Source organism: Motacilla alba, chromosome 20 (genome assembly GCF_015832195.1).
Source record: "Motacilla alba alba isolate MOTALB_02 chromosome 20, Motacilla_alba_V1.0_pri, whole genome shotgun sequence".
Taxonomy (NCBI): Eukaryota; Metazoa; Chordata; class Aves; order Passeriformes; family Motacillidae; genus Motacilla; species Motacilla alba.
The window spans coordinates 7,807,036-7,828,329 of NC_052035.1; the positions used below are offsets into that span (position 1 = coordinate 7,807,036).

The window sequence follows — 21,294 nt, forward strand, 5'->3', positions numbered from 1 at the left end:
GCCCCAAACCTAGTGGTACAAACCGACCCCAAACCCAGCGGCACAGCCCAACACGGCTTCAGCACTCCTGGCACACCAGCACCGGCCACCTTGGTGTCACTGGTGTCACCTCAGCGGCAGCAGGAGAGGGGCAGCTTGGGTCCCTGGATGTGCCCCTCCTCCCACTGTGAACCCCCCTTATTTACCCAATAAGACTGTCCAGCCATACAGAAATACTCGTTTTTAATCAGGCATGATAAATGGTAAACTGTCGACATTTTTTTTCCCACATGGAAACCAGTGAAATCATGTGGACAAGGCAGAGTTGTGAGTTTCCACACTCCAGGATACAAAAACTGTGAAATGTGTTAAAAATGATACATTTCTCTCATTTTTAAAAGATTGTATAAAAACCCGCAGCATGTTCAACGTTAGAAATTCTTACCCTAAAAAAATAGCACCAGGGAGAGTTAAAAACCTTTAAAAAGTATTAAAAAGGAATTTCTGAGATCCCCCTCCCTTAACATTTTATAAACTCAAAATAAAAGGCAGCTCTTACAGGGAAAAACATTTCAAGGAAGACATGTCTACTACAATTCTCATCAAGAGAGCTTAATGCCAAGACAATTCTCATTCCTCTTTTATCTTTGTTTACTCTCCCCAAGTCCTTTTTTTCCCTCATCTTATTTGTTTTCCTTTTGATCAGATAGGAAAGGATGTGAGATCTGGAGTATGTAGGATCAGGGATGCCATGGAGTGGAGGGCACGTGTTGACCCAGTCTGGAAAAATCACGCCCATCAGAGCAGAGGGTGGCTGTCACCCTGAGCCCTGCACTGCATGGTTGTTTGTCCCTAGGCCCCACGCTGGGCTCCCAACGGGGACTGCAGGGACCTGGGATGAGGAATTAGTGTTGTGGCTGGGGTCCAGCTGGACGTAAGGATCACAGATTGGCAGAGTCCAAAAGCAGCTGGTGCAGCGCTGGCAATGCCAAGGCTTCCCAAACACCTCCAGCATGCACAGAACCCACCCTGCCATCTTCCCAGCCCAGGGGCTGGTGGCAAGAGGGTGCTACGTGTCCCCAAGCTCTTGTCAAGCACTGGAGCTGCCAGCAGTGACTTGGACCAGCCTGCTTGGCTTCCCTCAGTTTTCTTAACTAAGGCATGTGGCTTGAACAAGTCACAGAGAATGAACCCCCAAGGAGTTCTCTCTTAAGAGTAACCTCCAACTTAAAACAGGGGGAAAAAGCCTTTAAACAACCTGGGTTTCCCTTGCTGTTCCCTTGCTTCCCAAGCACAGCCTTGGATTGGAGACCAAGAGAAGATGGTTTTCGGATCTGGGATGGAAAACTGCACACAAGGGTGGAAAATGGGAGGCTGCTGTCCTCCACCACAAGGACAGGGGTGCCGGAGAGGTAGAAGGAGCTGGGAGAGAAGTTCTCCCCAGTGATGCTGTACAGCACCCTGCAAGAGAGCAAGGCAGCCTGGCATTGATTGGGTGGAGGGCTGGCCCACGGTTTGAACCCGAATGATTTTGAGAAGGCACCCAAGGGCTCATCCAGAGCCAGGTGACAGGAAAACAGCAAAGGTACGGGAGGACAGAGGGACCAAGGTGGGGGTCGTTTCAGTGCATTGAAATGTGCATTGGAATTCAGAATCCCCAGAGATGCCTGCTGGAACAGTAGCCTGGTGGCTACAGAAAACCTGGCAGAAATGGCCACAGGCACCGGCACCTTCCGGCTGGCCACAGGTTCAGCGTGCCCAGGACTTCATGGAAAGCAGGACAATCACTCTGGCAAAGCTGGGGAGTAGAGGAAGGCAATCAAAAGTGAGCACAGTGGTGGCCACAGGAGCTCCCAGTTTGGGGGTACAGCCCCAAGAGCCCCCAGGGCGCTGCCAGGCTGGGGCTGGGCACACAATCCCACCTGTGTGCACAGGGATGCACAGGGAGGAGAGGTACAGCCCCGGAGCCCCCAGCAGTGGCAGTGCTTTCCTGCCTCACTGTCCCGTTCCCTGTGCACACCATGAGATGGGCACAGGCAAGAGCAGTGCTGCACTCCTGGTCCCTGCACTCCACAAGGGTTGGGTGGGATTTTCCCTGGAAGGAATGCCCTGCCACCACTGCTTGGGTTCATGACATCCTACATGATGGGGGTGCTGAGATTTGAGGGTGCCATTGACCATTACACTGTCCTTCCTGCTGACATACCACATTCATTTGGGAAATGGATGCTCCAAGAATATTTTTCTTTACAGACCCTGGAGCCCAAATCCTCCCTGCTCCAGTTACTGTGTAAGCTTTCAAACCATTCAGCAGGATTTTAAAATGTAAGGAGAGGTTTTAGATGCTTTAAAAAGGAAGTAGTGAATATTTGTAAACTACAACCAAACATATAAAACAATATTTCTTTAGTTCTAGCTAGAAAAGTAATTCTATCACCTCACAGTTCAGTTTCAGCTACATTCAGGTCTAGGAATCTCCACATTCTTATGTAATGCCTTAAAGCAGCAACAGACATTAAAAGAACAAAATTAAATTTTATCAAAAAAAAAAAAACAAAAACAAAAAAGATTTGGTTTCTTGATCCTGTGTTCAGTGTGTAACCTGAGCAGGGTCCCTTACACCTGCTGCTACGGTTTGGGGTTTTTTGGCAGTTACTTCCAGAGGTTTTGTTTGTTTAGGAAAAGCACCAATTCACTGTAGTTCAGGTTTGCCTGCAGCTCCCCAGCAGCTGCCCGCACACTGGCTGCTCAGCAAGTGGTGACTTCCCAGCTCCAGGCTAAACAGGAATAGTTAATGCTCTGGAGGATGAGACTCCCATCTCATCAGTGATGCATAGAGCTTCGTGTGCTGGGTAATTAAAGCTTCGTCCATCATTTCATACTACGTATCACTGTTAGTCCCTTTAAAGAAGTTGCCCTGCCAGGTTCTTTGGTTACAGACATTCCTCGGCTCTCCCGCGGGGCCAGGCTGCCGTCCCCGGGGAGGGATGGGGTCCTGGCAGCCCGGTGGCCGTGCCCGTCCCTCTCCCGCCACAGCAGCGGTGCTGTGCCTCGTTACCAGAGAGACGAGGGACGCTCCGTTTGCTATTCACAGGCAAAGTAATCCTTGAGTGGGGAGAAGAGGTGCCGGATGACAGGGACGCTCCACGATCCCCCCAGCAGCTTCTGACGAGTCCCGCGGCTGATGTTGGAGACATCCGTGTAGGGGAGGGGGAAGCCAAAGATCCTGAGGAGCAGAGGCAGGAGAGGGCAGGTGAGGCAGAGCAGGAGCAGGAATCCCTTTCCCTGGGCAGCACTGCTCCCAGGCCACCCAAAGGCAATGAGCATCGGGAGTCTGCTGTGGGGAGGAGGTCCGGCTCTCCAGCCCCACGCCACCCGAGCAGTTCTGGATGGGACCGGGCCGTGGCTTCCCACCATCCCCAGTGCCCTGCACCTCGTAGGATTTCCTGGCAAGGCTCCTGTGCCTGGGCATCCAGCCTGCCTCTGCTCAGTAGCACCTCTGCAAGCATTGCCCCAGGGCTACTCCACAGAGACAGGACTGAGTAGCTCTGAGTCATGGGCTGGGCACTTCCCTTACAATCAGACAGATGAAAGTCCAACAGCCATTACACATGACAAAGGCTTGGAATTGTTATTTTACTTTCAAATGCCTTTAGCTCAGTGTTAACTCCAACAAATACTGGCAATTTAAATATAAGCAAGCAAAAGTATTTAACCTCAGTCTTGTGTTTACTGGCCAGAAGCACCCAGGGTGCAAAAACCTTCAGGTTCTGTCACACATACTTGGTTTAATGGACTGCTTGTAACTGGATTTATCTGCTCCCAGTCCTTCTGTTGTGTTTTGCCATGAATTCAGGGTGTGGAGTGTAAAGCAGGGTGCACTCATGCTTTGCCACAGCAGCTGCTGGCTGTGGTGTGAGCTCCCTCACACCACCCACCACAGCCACAGCAGCCACTCAGTTCCCCTCCATAAACCCACAACCATGGCACTGACTGGGGCACAGGGCTGCCATACAGCACCCCCACATCAACCTGGGTCTTACCCCAAAGTAAGCAGTCCACGTGTGCATCCCCAGCCAGATCCACCACACAATACCTGAGCAAGCCCCATTGCTTCTCCCTCCAAAACCTTCAGGGCCAAGGCAGGGATGCTGCTACACTTCTCCCCCCGCAGTCTCATCATTGCTTATTAGTAAGAGCATTAATTATCATGTGCACATCACTGCAGGGAAGCTGCCCCATGCAGGAACTGTGGCTTCTTGCTCCCAGGAACTGGGCTTAGAGCCAGGGAGACCCGAATGGGCACTACAAAACAAACCAAAACTACCGTGAGAGATCCAAGGACAGCAGACTGACTGATTACCTGTCCATCCCGGGGAGGTTGCCCCAGAAGTAACGAGCTCGGTGGGCAGCTGATATCTTGATTGCATCAATCATAACTGGGTTACACTGTGGGGCAAAAAGAGGGGAAATAAAAGTTAGAGGAAATGTTGGCTTGATTCTCTCCTGCATGGACAGCCCTACCCACTGCCCTGCAGGGACTTAAAAGTCATCAGCAAATCCTGAAAATTATGTAGCTCCCACAAACTCTGTTTCACACCAGAGAATGGCCTGGGTGGCCACATGAGCTCCCAGGCCACGACCAGCAGCTGTTGACGATCACAGGGTGCTCAGTGCTGGTTCCCATGGACCAGGACCAGGACTGTCAGCTTTCAATGGTGATTTCACACCAGTGGTCCCTGCTGATGCACAACCCATCCTGGCTACCACAGAGTTAAAACTCCTTCCCAGTCCCTGACCCCGCTCTCCCTAGAAATAACAGGCATTGCTGGGAACAGATGCTTTCTGCAATGCTGGCAAAACCCCTCCCCCAGAGGACTTGCGCTTGGGTTTGACCTGATGAAAGCCAGAGGGGAGGATCCACAGCCAAGACTAAACTTGATTCCTTGGCATGTGCACCAGCCAGGGGGTTTTCCAGCATCAGGGCCACAGGAAACCACAGCCAGACCCTCACACCCGGCACACCCTGCACAGACCAGCAAATGTCACCTGCTCCAATGCCTTTCCCACAGCTGTCAGCAATCCCTACCTCCAGAAACCGGGAAATGTCCCTCTTGTCGTTGATCCTCATGGCCACCACGTTCTCAAACATCCAGAAGAAGGGCCGCTCCTCGCCTGCCTTGGGACGAGCGTAGTTGAGCAGGTGGTAGAACTCGAAGAACAGCCTCCCGGTTCCTTCTGTGAGGAAAAAGCCAAGCAGTAGGTTGGGACCAGCTGGGGCACGGGCTGTGGGGCTGGGGGGCCTGGCTGCCCTCCCCACCAAGATGGGTATGGAGACAACCCATCACCAGTACAGCCTGGGGCTGAACCGCCCCCCATAAGGTGGCTCCACGGCCCAGAAACATCCTAAGGCATGCAGCCCATTAGAGGCCAAGCAGCCTTACCAAACAGCGCCTTCCTGGTTGGATTGACAAGGGAGACATCATCACAGGGGCTTCCACCGATCACCAGGTCAAAAGGACCCCACTCCTCAATCTGCAGAGAAAGGACAATCCAGACCGTTAGGGGATGCCACAGAAACAGGTCTCTCCTCCCTGATGGGGCAGGGCACAAGCTTGTGCCAGAGCTGATGGGGTGACACCCATGCCCCCGTGGTGCCACGTCCCTCAGGCTCCCACAGAAGCTCACATTTCTCTTGGTTATGTTCCTGACATCGTGCACGTAGGTGATGTTGCCCTCGGGCCGCACTTTGCCCGCGGCGATGGGGTTCTCACAGATCTCTGAGGCAATGTACTTCTCCACCTGGATGCCCAAGTCCTTCAGCACCGTGTACCCTGCCAACGGACAGAGGTCTGAGGTGGCACTGCTTTCTTTAGCCTCCAAGTCTCCTTCGTCAGCACCGCTCGATGTGGCTGCTCCTGGATGTCCTAGGTGGGTGTAGTCAAACAGCACTTTGGGGTGAGTAAACTTTTATTTGACCCATTCTTCCAGGCAGGCCTGCTCCCAGAAAGCAGAATGCCAGCGCTGAGGGAACTGAGTCAAACAGTTGCCCTCAGGCACTTCAGAGTACAGGTTACTGGTGTCCCCACAGTTCTGACTTCTCAAGGGAACCAGCCACCCCAGATCACACTTGGCACAGCAGGAACACCTGTGAGGTGCCCACACATGCCCTTCCCTCCATCCCTTCCCTTTCCATGCCCTTCCTCCATCCTCCCCTCGTCTACAACCCTGTCCAGCAGGAAAGGGAGACCCATCCCTCATCCCTCTTCTGAGGGGGATCTCCCCGCTTTCTCCCTCTTCCCCACCAAGCTTTTAGAGACAGGTTTGAGCCCACGGATTGATTCATGCCCAATGCCCAGTGCTAAGACCTGCCCAGCAGTGCTTCCCTACTGCCTCACCTGTTGTCACCCCATCAAACAACGAGAGCACTCGAATTGGTCTCCTCTTCGCTGGAGGAACTGTTGGGTAGATTTTGGGTGCAGCCTGCAATGGAGACAGCCATGAAGCCCCAGCCCTGGCAGTGCTGCATTGTCCCATGAGGCTCCGAATGCAGCACCCCCACCTTCAGGAGAGCATCTGCGGGACCAAGAGCCTGGCACCCTTGGAAAGGGTGGGTGAACAACACCAAGGCAGAGGGAAGAGGGAATCCAGGTAGCTCGCCCTGCCCTTAGTGACCCTCTTCCCCACATCCCAGCACATGAGGCTCCCTGCCCCCAGCCCTTACATATTCCTGTCCCTTGTCACTGGTGAAGAAGTCCTGCAGGCGAGTGTTCCAGTCCTGCCGGCGCTGCAGCACGCCGCGGCTCTGCTGGGGCTGGCACATGTAGCAGTTCCAGGGCTCCTGCTCTTTCACTTTGGCCGACGTCCCTCGCCCCACCAGCACGTCCAGACACTCCACACAGAAGCACCTGCCCAAACCACAACAGCTTGTGCTTGTCACCCCATCAACCCCTTTGGGTCATCCCAACTTCTCCTGGAGTCTCCCCTGCCACGGACCAGAGTCCCCACCATTTTACAGGATATTTTTCCAGGCATTACCCTGGTTTTTAGGGCTGCTAACACAAACTGGTGACCAAGGCATGGTAAGTCTCCTGCCAACCTCCACAGGGCTTATTCAGGTGATACCTGGCTCAGTAAGGGCAAGTAGGCTGTGTTGGGATATGCTGCATGGCAGCCAACTGGGGAGAAGCAAAGCCCCTGCCCAGGCTCATGGAGGACCCTGCTTCCTGCAGCTCCCTGGGAATGATGCCAGGCCCTCAGCCCCAGGAGCAGAGACACGGGGCTCACCTGCAGCAGCTGGCATTGCTGCAGAGCAGCAGCTCCTTGCCTGCGCAGCACACGGTGCAGTAGGATTGGTACCCATCTTCATCATACATGTAGAAGTACTCCAGGAATCTATCCTAGCAAAAGGACATCAGGAGCAGAGAAGGACAGAGGATCAGGAGCTGTGCTCAGACAGTAGAGAACACAGCTTTGCTCCATTCCCAGTACAGATTTTGGAGATGCACATCCAAAAGTGTTCCAAGATGGTGAGGACATGCTGAGGGACAGCCCCTCAGTGTGGGGGACACAGCATGGCCAGGACCTGGCACAGCCTCAGCCCCATCCTCTGGGCCCAGGCTCAGCCCCAGCACAGCAGCACTTACCCTGCATGTCTGGCAGAGGCCCCCCTTGAACAGTGGGTGGAAGGTGGCCGGGTTCCTCCTCCCGCAGGACAAACAGCTCTCTGTGGGACAGACAGAGCTGCTCTCACCCAGGGCAGGAAGCACCCAGAGCAGGGCCCCCTTGTGCCCCACCACAGGCTGCAGAGGCTGGAGCCTTGCCTTGGAGCCATGTCTGGATAAAACCTGCCCTCAGAACTGCACCCAAATGGGGCCTGCCCTTGGAACCGCATCCAGATGTGTCTGTGGCTCCCATGGAGGATCTGCTCAGCACCCTGTACCCCCTGAGCACCCCGTCCCCCTCAGCACCCTGTGCCCCTCAGCACCCTCTCCCTCTCAGCACCCTGTGCCCCTGAGCACCCTGTCCCCCTCAGCACCCTGTGCCCCTCAGCACCCCGTCCCCCTGAGCACCCTGTCCTACTCAGCACCCTGTCCCCCTCAGCACCCTGTGCCCCTCAGCACCCTGTCTTGTCCCACTCAGCACCCTGCACTCACAGCACTTTCCCCCATCCTACATGGTGCAGTTAAAAAGGGACCCATGACCCTTGCTGGGCACCCCCAGCACCTCACAGCTCTTCCAAGGAGAGACAGGGCCAGCATTTACCTTCCAGCTTCCCGCTGTTGTTCGTAACTTCAGAAACCATTTGCTCTTTATAAATTTGAAAAGGAAAAGAAAAAAAAAAAGACATTATCATTCCTTATGTTACAAACTCTAAATTCACTCTGCTTACAGGTGCCTTATTTCTTGCATTAGAACTACTCCAGCTCTACTGAGAGATTTTGGTGCAAAGCCCACATCCTTCCACTGATGGAGATATTAGAGCTCACAGTCATGCTCGAAGCTGAGCCACTGGTGGGGCCCAGCCCATGGCTTGCAGTTGGGTTTGCTGGTGCCTTGTAAGGCACAAGTCAGCACCACCAGACCACAAAAGCTTTTGCCTTCAGAAACCAGGCTCATGGCTCCTGGAAAGAGCCAGGCCCTTTGCCAGAATGGTTTCCCAGTGCTCTTGGGGTGCACAGCCCAGGCCAAGCCACTCCCCAGCTCTCTCTCTTGGTTACCTCGGGTCTGGTCCTCTTCCACACGCTGCTCCTTGCTGCTGTTGCAGGGGTAGGTCTTCAGCCTCTTGGTGGGGGGACACTGTTCAAGGGACACCACCTCCTCTGTCCCATTCCTCAGCACCCCGTTCTCTGCAAGGAAAAGGAACCTCCTTAAGGACAAACCTCCAGCCTCAGGACTGGCCCAGGGCACCACCTGCCAGGTCTCACAGCAGGACCCTTCCTGGCCACCCAGGTCTTCACACATGGCACAAGGCTCTGCCAGGTGTGATTTCCATGGGGCTTGGAGGGTGCTTTGCTCCAGCTTTTTGCAATGCCACCGAGGTCCCAGTGAGAAGCCCCAGGATCCCCTTGGGACTGGACTGGCACTGGCATGGCCACAGCACAGGGTGAGCAGGCTCAGGTGGGGCCAGCCCCCAGTGGCCACTGCCCCTGCCAGCCCCTCACCGGCCCCCAGCCAGCTGATGCCACCACCTCACCTGAGCCTTTGGGTGGCCGCAGTCCCTTGAGCCCCAGGGGTTTGAAGCCAGTGATTGCCCAGTCGATCATGGGCTTCAGCTGCTCCTCCAGTGACTCCCTGGGGCCAGTTGTAAACGTCTTCCCCGACCGGCTCCGGGCCACCTGATGAGGATGGGCAGCAGGTGACAGGGTGACAAGGTGATCTCTGTCAGGGGAGCAGCCACAGCCTGCCAGGGCCACAGCCCCAGGCCCCCTCCACACACACACACACACACACACACACACACACACACACACACACACACACACACAGGGCTTGGTGGCCCCAGGATGGTGACAGCTGATGGATTCCCACTCTGGGTGTGCCCTTGGCCACAGCCCAGTGCCTCCATCCCTGCAATGAGCCCATCTGTCCTCCACCAGCCCCAATGGAGCCAGAAGCAGGGACAGGCCAGCCAAAGCTCTTGCCCAGATTCTGCTCCATGGCAAGTGGCAGGAAGAAAAGGCAGAAGAGGGTCTGCATTTCAAAGAGCCTCCTGCACTGACCTGGGACACCTTTGGCCAGCATGCCGCTGCCCTTGGAAATAATCTCAGCAGTGAAAGAAGGGTTTTACTGCATCCCGTCTCACTGGCCCCCCAGCCCAGCTGGTTCAGCTGACACCTCCTCACCCACCCACCCATCCCTCGTGGTTACCTCCAGAGCGTGGTAAATGGCACGGCGGTAGGACACCAGCTTGTTGAATGTTGAGGAATTGAAGTGTTGCCTAAAGGCCATCAGTCCCACCAGCTTGTCTGCAGAAACCTGGGAGAGAGCACCAAGGTCTCACCTGTGAGATGGGAATGCCCTGATGGGCCACATCCCCCCAGCACCGTGCAGTCCCAGCTCCAGCACTGTGGCCACAGGAGGAAGGCCAGTGGCAGCTTTGCCAAGAGCAGCAGCGTGACAAGGACGGGTGGGTTGCACCCTCTGCCGGCACTGCTGGCGTGACACCAGCACAGCACTTCCCCCTGCCTGCAGCGTGGGAGGGGTTGGTATCCCCACTGGAGATAGGAAAAGGTTCAGGGTTGGGCACTAGAACACACTCCCCAGGGAAGTGGTCATGGCAGGGGCCTGACAGAGCTCAAGGAGTGCTTGGATGACACTCCCGGGCATATAGTGGGATTTTAGGGCTGTCCTGTGCAGGGAAGGAGTGCAATTTAAAGATCCTTGTGGGTCCCTTCCAACTCAGGATACTGATTCTGTGAGGGGCTCTGAGGGGACACCCCTCCCCAGGCAGGCAGTGACAGGGGACGCTCTGGAGCATGGATGAAACCCTGTGAAGTGGCCAGGCAGATGTCCCCATGTCTGGATGCTGTCACCAACCTACCAGTGATGAGTTACAGGCACAAGAGCCATGAGTACCTGCCAGGGCCTGGCCATGTTTAACACTGGGAGGGGACGCCTGGGAGGCTGCAGGAGCACATCCACCCCCCACAGCCAGCCTCAGGAGTGGGGCAGGAACGTGAGGGGAAGGGTGTTTTGGGCTGGGCCAAAACAGAGTCTAAGTTCTCTCTTACCTCGGAGAACTTCCCGTCTCCAAACCACTGCACCCACCGCATGCCCGAGACGGCCTGGCGCTTGGCCGTGGCTCTGTGGGAGACGACGATCGCAGGCCACCAGGAAAAACCTTTGATCTTTCCCCAGACAAGCTCCCCAATTCCAAATTCCTTCCCATCCTGAAAGCACAACACAACAGATTAGCCAAAACTCCCCATTTTGTCTGGGCAGCTGTGCAGGAGAGCCCTGGAGCACAGGGGACAGCCCTGTTGTGTCGCCATGAGTGTCACACATGGAGAACCTCAGTGCAGTGATCTCCAAAAACTGCAACACCCCTCCCTCAAGCACAGGGCCAGGCCATTGCCCCCTGGCAGGGCTGTATCCCAGCCCTGATCCATGCTGAAGCTTGGTGGGGAGCTCTGTGTGTGCCAGCCCCATGCTGAGCCCGTGCCTGGCACACAGCGTGGTGCATGCTCCGTCCTGCACAGCCCACCTGGCACCGGGCCCCGAGCGTGTCCACTCCTGCCTGCCCTGCCAGGGTCTCTGCAAACACGGGGAGCCTTGCACCCAGGCTGTTCCCTGGGTGCCCTCAGCAGATGAGGCTCCTCCTTGGCACAGAGCAGCCCCTTCACAGGGCTCACAGCTCAGTGTTGTGTGGCTGCACCCCAGGGAGAGGACATCCACCCACCCTCCTCTTGTTCCTGCTGGGGAGAGCAGGAAATGTGGCAGAGCGAAAACAGAGAAGAAAAAAGAGCCAAGAATTTTGGTGTGACCTGTTACAGGCCACGCTGGGTGCTGTGCACAGCAAGGAACCTCACACGGAGAAAAGTCACCTCTCTGCCTGCAGAGCCCTCCTTCCCAGATTTGTTCTGCAATTACGTACTTAATTATGCAGCAAGATGCAATTGCCCAATTCCTGCAAGTCTGGGGCCCTGCCCTGCAGCCCGCAGGCGCCAAATCCTGCTCTGCAGCCCCAGCAGCTTTGGTTCTCTCCAGCATCCCCGACAGAAATGTTTTCTGCACATGCAACTGCCTGTCTGAGCAGGGCACGGCACACAGCACACTCATGTGTGTCTCGGGGGGCCCACGTGTGGCACCAGTGGCAGCTTGGCAGGGCTGGTCCCCAAAGCATCCAAGCCTGATAGATGGAGACAGCCTGGCACCCTTAGGCACGCAGGGAAGGGTGGGCAGGAGAAACAGCACTGAGGTTTGCAAGTTTGCTTTGGGACAAGTCACAGAGGTTCATCCTTGCCTTGCACCATCCTGGGTGCAGGAGCAGAGCTCAGCCCCTCCGTACCTGGTATTCCAGCGCCATGCCCATGTCCCTGCTCTCTGCCTCCTCGGCCCCCAGGTCAGCAGAGCCGTTCTGCCCCTCCTGGGAGCTGCTACCCGAGAGTGTGCTGCTGCTCTGGGATGAGTCCTGCGAGTCCTCCTCTGTCAGGTCGATGGTCACGGGTGTGGGCACGGGTGTGGGCACGGCAGAGCGACGCCTGGAGCTCTGCATGGCAGAGGCAGAGGAGCGTGAGTGCAGCAGGGACAGGGACAGGGGGAGCAGAGACCTGCCCCCCATCACCCCCATTCCCCACATCACACCCAGCCCCGTGTCATCCCCCAGCCCTGCAGCTGGGATCAGAGAGGGGCAGCCAGGGAGTGAGGGCACCACTGCAGCCATGAATAGAGGAGAGCCCTTAATGGGGGCATCAGCAGGAGAACTGCTCTGCTTCTACCTGCCAGACCCAGAGCAAATGGAGCACCACTGCCCCCTCCCATTTTCCTGTCCCAAATCCACCTCAGGGTGCTCAACAAACCCATTTCATAGCAGGGGCAAAATACATCACAAACACACCCCTTCACAGGGGAAACTGAGGCACGGGGAGGCTGCACCATCTCTGAAGACACTTGACCAGGGCACAGCAGCAGTGCAAGTCCCTGGAGCCCAAGGGAAGCCCCAGGGAAGCCCTGGCCCTGCCAGACCCTCACCCGCACAGGAGTTGGCAGGTCCCTGAGAGGCTCCACACTGCGTGCTGGGTCCTTGAGCTGCATCTCCTGCCGCGTCCGCCCTGCCTGAAACACGAGGCAGAGGGTGGGGGCTTCTGCCTGAGGCTGCTCTCCCAGCCAGCCCTGCCCCAGGGTTGCACCTGCTACCAGGACAGAGGGGGGCCACAGCATGGGTGCCCTCCTCACATGGGGACACGGACAGTCTGTGCCTCATGGGGCTGAGCACCACAGGCAGTGCCCTGGGGAAAGTGAGAGGAGACAGATGGATGCTGGAGGCGCCTTGTGCTGAGCCCCTTTGGGCAACTTTCTGCTCCACAGCATCTCTGCAAGGCTCAGGAGCCCCATTGCTGCAGCCCAGAATGAGAGAGAGAGCAGGAGCCACAGCTGTGAGGATGGGGATGTCAGGAGAACCACACCACGGCAGAGCACCCATCCCAGGCACGGACCCACTTACACACCCTGCATGCTCTCACACCCCCATGGGTGCTCTCTCCCACAGCAGCCCTGCAGCTGCACCCAGGGCAGCCTTTCCCTGGTGGTCAGAGCTACAGTCCAGCCCAGACTTGTTGCCTGCACCCAGCATAACAGAGGTTCAAAATTAAATGAGATTTTGCAGTGAAGAGCCCCCAAACTAAACAGTGGGAAAGATCAATTTTCACCCACTGGATTTCTGGCTCTTTCTTTTGGAAGCTGCCTCATCTCAGGCAGATCTCCAACCTTGGATATTAATTCTAATTCAAAACAATAAAGCCAGAAGACAAAAACGCTTCCAGACCCTGGAGGTTTGTCAACCTAGTCAACAAAAGAGGGTGGGTGAAATTGGGGTCCAGCCCCAGAGCAGCTAAAAGCAGCTCACCCCAACAGTGGGAGGCATGAGATGCTTCAGTGTATCAATACAGCCAAGACTTTAAAGAAAATAACAGCATATTTTATTAGGCTGCTGCAACATGTGAAGGGCATTGCTGCATCCAACACCACCCCTTCCCACTGCTGTATCATGAGAAGCAGAAATTTAAAAATCAAAACATTACTGTGAGTATTGCACTCATCACTGGACTGTTCCTCTGGCACTGAACACAAGACAAGCCCAGAGGGACAGAGACGAGGATCCTGGCACCAGACGCCACCCACAGACAGCCCCCAAAAAGCACCCTAGGTGTTCACTTACCCTCTGCACTGGCAGATCGAGTGGCCAGGCCAGATCCTCCTTGGAGAGGTCTCCATTGCTGTCCTTCTCCTTCTTCAGGGGCAGCAGCCCCAGGCCCCTGGAATCTGTGCAGGGACAGGACAGAGCAGCCTCAGGCTCTGCGAGCCCACCTGGCCACGTCCTTGCATGCCCCAGCCTCCCACTGCTCCCACATCACAATTTGGAGACACCAAAACCTCATCTCGGAGAATCGTGGCTGGAGGCAGCGACAAGTGGTGTCCCCAGGGCTCCCCACTGTGGCACCACAGCCCCAGATCACCCACCTGTCCCTAAAACTGGGAGGGAATAACAGCAAGCAGGGGGACATTCTTATCTACTCCCTTGTTCCTGAAAGCTCAGAGGCACAAGGAGGCCACATGCCAGCTCTTCTAGGCTTGTCACTAGGTCATTTAAAGCAGGACCTTGTGAAATCCAAGAGGTGGGATTTGGGAACCCTGACTGGAGAATCCAAGGAGCAGCAATGCAGCCCCTCAGGTCAATGGCACCCTTCAGGCTGGAGGGACTCCCCTGCTTTCCTCACTCCACGGGGGTTAAACTATTGGGGGCAGAGCCAGCATCCCAGTGTGGCACCCATTCCCACAACCACAGCATGGCCTGGGTGTGCTCCTGGATCACAGAAATCCAGTGGGGTAGTGGGGGCACTCTGGCCACAGCCACAGCACTTCATCTCCAGCAAGGCCTGGGACAGAGGCTGTGACATCCCCAGCCCTCTGCATCCTGGGAGCACTCTGGGCTCAGCGTGGTGACCCTCACCTGGAGTGCTGGGCTTCCCGTTCGCCTCCAGGACTACGCCAGGTGCATTGTCCCCATTGAGGAGGATCAGCTTTGCCCTACAGTCTGCCTCATCCTGCCCGTGGCTCTTGTCCTTTTTCATGGTCGCCTGTAGAAGCCAGAATGGAAAGGAAATTCAGCCGTGCAAGGAAGCCCCGGGAAGGGCAGAGCAGACAGAGTGAGGTCCTTGAGCCAGCTTTAACTTTGTGCCCTTAGCAGAGGGGTCTGACTGGAGATGCAACTAAAGGTCCTGGGAAATAAACAGCACTTGCACATAACCTCCACACAAATGTGGTGGCCCTAAAGGTCAACCAGCTTCATCTGAAAAAGGTCCCAGATGCAACCCACTTATCCCTAGGGAACAGCAGGTTTTCCCCCAACATCTGCATGCTGGCTCGGAGCTGCCGAGCCCCAGCTCGCTCTGACAGACCCTGTCTGGAGGGGAGTTGCACTTCCCGGCCACCCTGTAGAAAGCAGGGACCAGCCCACCCCTGGGGCCAGCCCACCCCTGGGGAGAGCCCACCCCTGGGCCACCAGCCTCCCTGTATTCCAGCTGCCCAGCACGCCCAGAGGTGGGTGGGCTGTTCCTGCAGCAGCAGGACAGGCAGGCGGCCTGCCATGGGGGGCAAAGTCCTGGAGCCTGCATTAAACTCTCTCCGAGGGAGAAAACTCCTCCTGCCCCCTGCTCTTGGCCTCAGCTGGCCTGTCCCAGGGTGAAGGGGCAGAGCAGGGGGCTCTGCCTTGCTTGCTGCCTTCCCTCGGGTGCCCTCCCTGGCTCCTGTTTTCTGGAGTGGAAGCTCCCAGCTCTCCCAGAGGCACCCGGATGCCACGAACTGTGCTGCCTCACTGCCGGGCTACGGGTCTGTGCTGCAACTTGCCTCGTCAGCAGCACAGTCATTTCAGCAGCACGTAATTCAAGAGCTGAGAAGCTCGCAGGGCTTTGCCCACCTACAGCCCTGTTAGGAAGCCAAAGCAACACCCCCCTCAGGCCCAGAGAGACCCCAACTCCAGCCCACCACTCTTTCTGTGTCACTCTCGTTCTGCGTCGCCTCCAACCACTGCCCTAACAATTGAGATTTCTGCTTTGAAATCATCTGTCAGCACCTCCGACAAACAAAGACCAGTTGGAGTTTGATGTTTTGGATGAAGAGGGCAGAGTTAAAAACCTGTTAACACTGAAACACAAAGGAAAACAGGTGTCCAGCGCCCACCTCCACAGGCAGAAACCTCGGTGCACATACTGCCTCCCCCCTGGACAAAGGGAGGAGGAGAGGAATGGCATCAGACGCTGCATAGCCCCCCACAGCTGTGTGTGCAGAAATCCCTCTGCTGCAGCACATCTGCTCCCAGACCCGGCAAACAATTCCTGGGAGCTGCCCAGACTCGCCGCCTGCCCCCGGCCCAGGCGGATGGTCCCACATGGCCCCAGATGCTCCAGGATGCAGAATCCACCACAGCACAGCACAGCCAGGTCAGGGTCAGCTCCTCCTGGTCTGCTTCCCCTCCCCAGCCCACAGTGCTGCAGAGCAGCAGCAGCCAGGACTGGCAGCAGTGCTGCCACCAAAACCAGCAAAACTCACCAACCAGTGAATCTCCCTTGGGAATCCCCACAGGGAGGCTGCTCTCCCAGCATGAGGGTGATCTGAGCCAGAGGGTACAAGGAGATGGAGCTGCACGAGGCAGGTAAGATTCAGAGAGGACAGAAGCAGGCATGGATATGTCCCAGCCCTCCTAAACATCTGCACCCACAAAACTCCACTGGGACTCTCAGACGACCTCTGCATTCATTCCTTTGTCAGGAACCTGAGTCCAGGAAGTTCAAACTTGCACTTGAAAAAGGCTTTTCCTTCCTCAGCCCCAGGACTGCCTCATGTCCAGCACACCAGGCAAGGGTGTCCTGTCAGCCCAGCACCGGGGAGGTGAAGGCCTAAGGTGACACAGTGGCCAGGTCTCGCCAGGGACACAGCCAGGACTGAACACCTGATGCCCCAAGCTCAGCTTTGCCACGTGCTTAGGGAGCTCCCACATGGCCTTTATTCCAGTTATAAAGTGGGGGGAAAAGGGTTATCCCTTTGGAAGGAACTGCTCGCTGGCAGAGCAGAGCCCCGCAGCTCACAGCTCTGTGGGTCCATGGCACGGGCCACAGGCCCTGCCGTGAGCACAGGCACGTCAGCTCCCTGCTCGGTCCGTGCCCTTCTCCAGCTGCACTGCCAGGATCACTTGAGGACATCTCATCACGATCCTCTGACGGGAAAGGGAACAGCAGACCACGGCATAAACTGCTCATTAAAAGTGCCTCTCCCAAAATCCTAAACCTATGCAGCACGACTGCAATTCCCACCCCTTCTCCTGCTGTTTGCACCAAGTGCTGAAGCCACACGAGCCCATCCTGCTGCCTACTGACCACCCAGGGTCCCCTGCAGGAGCCACATCCTTGTGAGCTCACCCCCTCCTGCTCGGGAGGAAGGCTTGGTTCTTTGTCCTCACTTCCCCTCACAAAAACACACCAACATGTGCACTCAGGGCATTAATAATAAGAAACAGAGCACTGCCCTCACATGGGCTGGCTCATGGGAGACCAACCCTGCAGTGTTTGCATTGCCCAGCGCCCTGCAAACACACCGGGTGCTCCACAGTCATGCACTCCAGACGGGAATCCATGATAATTTTTAGGCAAATAATGCACAATTCCAGCTCCATTGCCGAAAGCTCCCCAAGAGCCCGGCACCAGCGGCAGCGCCGGCACTGCCTGGTGACCAGGACGTGCCCTGCAGCCAAATCCCACCCGAGAAGACAATGAACCCGCTGATTCCACAGCCCGCCCTCATTTTGCAATACCAGTTTCTTTAAGATTTGCCAAACTGGTTAAAGACCATGCCACAGTATTAACTGCTTCGAGAGAATTCTGGTCCCTGCCTGGCCACGACTGCTGGCCACCGTGGCGCGGGCAGAGCGGGCAGAGCGGGCAGGATGGCTGGGCTCACCTGGCAGAGAGGGCAGGGCTCACCTGGCCGGGCCATGCTCTGGACTGGACCCCTGCCCCTGCTCCCGGGGCTGCTCCTCCAGCCTGGCCCAGGCTGGCTTCAGTTTTCCTTGCTGGGAAAAGAGGCCGCCCTGTTATCAGGTGCATGTCCCCAGGAGGTGGGGAGGTTTCGGACTTTGCCTCCAGACAGGGGAATGCATATCAAAAGGCTGGAGGGAAGCTTTACCCATGGCTGGGATGGAGCCATCGCCCAAGCCCTGTTTGAATAACAAAAAGAAATAAAGGACCCTAATGGCCGGGCTGGCTCTGGGCTGTGGTGCACACTAATGGCCTTTAAGTCTCCCCAAACCGAACATTTCCCTCTAATCCTGGGAAGAAAGGAGTTGCTGGGTTGGCAGTTCCGTAAGAAAGCCGCCGATTTCGCAGATGTGCTCGTTGGGAAGGGCAGGGGGCGAAGGGCAGGCTCCCCCTGCCCGCTTCCTGTGCCTGGCCTCTCTGCTCTCCCGCTCCGGCACTTCCCTCCATTTCCCCCGGTTTCCTCCTGCCCCGCTCCGCTCCCCCCGCAGCCCTCGGCGCCCACCCCGGCTCTCCCCGCTGCCTCTCGGCAAAGCTGGGTTAAAGAAAAGAAACAAAACACAAACCGGCCCCTCCTCTCCCAGCGCAGACCAGGCTGGAGACGTCTCCCGGACAGCCACCATCCCCGCCAACCGCTGCTCCAGCGGCTCCGGGCTCTTTACCATGTTCATCCCGCTGGGATCCCGCCGGGCCGAGCCCCGCGGCGTGGGGCAGGGGCTGCCGGCGGGCGGTGCTGCGGGCAGGGCGGGGGGCTCCGGCGGCTCTGGGAGCTCTGGCGCACAGGTGAGGCCCGGCCCGCTCAGAGGTGGCCAGTCTTCTGTCCGGAGTCGTCACCGCTTCATTCTCCTCCTGAACAAGAGAAGCAAAGATGAAAATGACACCTCGCTGTCCCCATGGCCGCCCGTCCAGCCCCGAGCAGTCCCAGAGGCGGGACTGGGATACCCGGCTTCACTCCTCCTCGGCTGATTAAAAATTTGGAAACTGGAAACTGAGGCAGGAGAATACTAGTACTGCTCAGGGCAGCACGCTCCAGCCACCCTCTCCTTGCCCTCTCCCGGTCCGAGGGAGGTCGGTGCAGGACCACCTCTTGCCCCATCGCCCAGGAGTCCCCCCGCCGCTCCCCTCTCCAGGCTTCCCGGGACTCGTGCCCCACGCTGGGGCCACTCGGAAGAGTTCATTCCTGCTTCTCCGATGATCTCCCCTCCCCGGAGGCTCCCCGCGGGCTCGGCAGGAGGCGGATGCCAGCACAGCCCTCCGGTCGATACCTGCTCCGGCCACCCCGTCCCTCCGGATCGGTCCCGGGGAGGCTTCGCGCTCGAGGCGCCGCCGGGAACCTCTTTTCCTGCCAACAGAGAGGGAAGATGCGCTGTCAGATCCCCGACCGAGAACGGAAAACAAAGGTGTTCGGCCCGGGGCAGCAGCGCCACCGTGTCCCGGTACCCCCGGCAGCTCCCCACGGTGCCCCCGGCCTGGAGGCGGCGCTGCCCGGGACGACCGGGCCGGGCAGGGAGACCCCGGCCCCCCCGAACCACCCCCGCCCCGCAGCCACCACTCGCCAGTCTCTGGCTCAGCCCCGGCCCGGCCCCGCGGGTCGCGGGGGGTCCCGCACCGGCCCCGCCGTGACAGTCCCGGGACGCGCCCCCGGGGCTTCCGCGGGAAACTCCCAAAGTTGCAACGGGACCGGAGGGGTGGGCGGGACCAGGGGGAGTTAGGCGACCGTGCCCGAAGCTCTGGGAGCAACGATCCCTACAACACGACCCAGAGACGAATGCCGGCAACAAGTGGCGATCGGGCCCACCCCCTGTCCCCTGTCCCAGCCCCCGGGGCGAAGCCGCGAGTCCCCGGTTACCGGGCACCGGGGCCGCCAGACCGGCCGGGGCGCTCCCGCCGCGGCGCTCCGGTGCGCCCGGTGCCGCCTTCCCCTCCCGCCTCATTGTCCCCCGCCACCGCCGCGGACAACAAAGCCGCCCACGAGGATGTGCCACGGCTCCGGCTCGGACCCTCCGGTGCCCCCGGTCCAGCGCTCACCTGCGCCGCGGCGGGACGCGCCGTCCAGCGGGGCCGCGCCGCCGCTCGCCGCTGCCCGCGCCCCGGCCGGCCCCCGACAGCCCCGCGCTCCAGTTACATGGCGCTTTAACCCTGCCCGTGCTGGGCAGCCCCTCCTCCTCCTCCTCCTCCTTCGCCGCCCCATGGCGGGGGAGGGGAGCGCGGGGCCCGCAGCACCACGCACCCGCCAGGCCCCCCAAGCCCATCGGGCGCGCAGCCCTCGGGGTCCCGCATTCCCCCAGGGCCCGCATCCCCCGGGGCGCCACATCCTCCCCCGCCGCGACTCCACACCCCCCGGTGCCCCAATGTGTCCCATCCACTGCCCCGCATCGCCTGGGACCACCGCCTGGCGCCCCACGTTCCCCTTGCCTCGGCTCCCCGCATACCCTCCCCGGTGCTCTGCATCACCCCCGCGGGGCTCAGCATCCCTCTCCGGAGGCTCCACGTTCCTCCGGAGTCTCACACCCTACCGGGGCTCCCCACCCCCTGGTACCCGCCGGCGTCCTGGTATCACCTCCACTGTCCAGCATCCCCCAGGGTTCATCATTTCTCCGGGGCTCGGCCCTCGGAGCCCCACGCAGCTCAATCCCCGAGGCAGAGGAGACTCCCTCGGCACCCCAGGGCCGGGCAGAGCCCTGGCCCACCGAGCCACCACTCTGCCCACCGGTTTCCAGCAGCACCGCGCCCTGCACAGCCCCACGCAGCACAACCCCGCAGACAAAGCCTCACAAGTTTTACATTCGGTTTTTGTTTGTGCTTTCCCTTTCCCGTCCAGAGGCAAGACACTTGCAGGGCTGTCCCGGGGCCAGGGACACAGCCCGCGCCTCTCCTGCCCCAGACAAAGCATCCGGAGTCCACGTGGGGTATAATCTTCCCTGCTTGCCTGTTACTACTTCTAGATTCAGCAGAAAAGGGTATAACAGTAAGAAAAGGAATATGATTATCCTGGTGTGATAGAAATGAGCTTTCAAGGTCAGGAGGAAATCTTAGTTAGCCACAGTGTCTGAAATCTGCAGGACCAGCCCCAGGCCTGTACAGCACGTTCCCCCAAACCACACCTCCACCCCTGCAGAACACAAGCATGAAAAATTTGGCAGCAAATGTAAAAAATGCTCTGCAAGTGAACAGGAGGAGCTGAGAAACCCACTCTGAATAAGCCCCTGGGGATACTAAACATCACCATTCAAACAAACATGTACCACATAAACCGAAAGCCAATTTGCAGCTCGGGTGAGTAGATTAAAACAAACAAATAATTTTACTCCCATTTGTTTCTCCAGATTAAGGAAAGGGAAATGCTTTTGAGAGCTGTGCTCGTGAGAGTTTCCAGGGCACTGTGAGGGTGGAATCAGCCCTTCCAGCATCCACGGGTTCCTCTCCCTTTCTACGGAAACCTTCCTGCTGCTGTTGGCCTCACTGACCTGCCATCAATCTCCCGCCAGCCGAAACGCCCTCTTTCCCTCTCTGCCCCTCAGTTATCATTTAATTCAGGAGAGCAAGGCTCTGCAAACTGCTTGTGGGA

At 57.8% G+C, this 21,294-nt stretch overlaps 1 protein-coding gene across 1 annotated transcript; it reads right to left on the reverse strand.

The window, feature by feature from the left end:
* Positions 1-246: 246 nt before the first annotated feature.
* DNMT3B (DNA methyltransferase 3 beta) lies at positions 247-19,865 on the reverse strand. Its single transcript, XM_038159122.1, has 21 exons — positions 19,755-19,865; positions 18,992-19,068; positions 18,293-18,575; positions 14,651-14,777; positions 13,859-13,962; positions 12,673-12,756; positions 11,990-12,190; positions 10,713-10,871; positions 9,850-9,957; positions 9,176-9,317; positions 8,700-8,828; positions 8,245-8,289; positions 7,626-7,705; positions 7,267-7,379; positions 6,704-6,887; positions 6,378-6,462; positions 5,668-5,813; positions 5,424-5,514; positions 5,069-5,217; positions 4,343-4,428; positions 247-3,205 (listed from the first exon to the last, which is right to left on the reverse strand). Exons 3-21 carry the CDS (start codon positions 18,395-18,397, stop codon positions 3,064-3,066), a joined length of 2,280 nt encoding a protein of 759 aa, XP_038015050.1. The 5' UTR covers positions 18,398-18,575; positions 18,992-19,068; positions 19,755-19,865; the 3' UTR covers positions 247-3,063.
* Positions 19,866-21,294: the final 1,429 nt, after the last annotated feature.

What these genes read in the sequence shown, in the direction of transcription:
- DNMT3B (XM_038159122.1), bottom strand. Translation starts at nt 18,397, where the DNA reads ATGAACATGGTAAAGAGCCCGGAGCCGCTGGAGCAGCGGTTGGCGGGG. An exon ending in GCATGGCGCTGGAATACCAG is followed by an intron (nt 10,872 to 11,989) that starts GTACGGAGGGGC and finishes TTGTGCTTTCAG; the next exon opens with GATGGGAAGGAATTTGGAAT. An exon ending in AGCAATGCCAGCTGCTGCAG is followed by an intron (nt 6,888 to 7,266) that starts GTGAGCCCCGTG and finishes TGGTTTGGGCAG; the next exon opens with GTGCTTCTGTGTGGAGTGTC.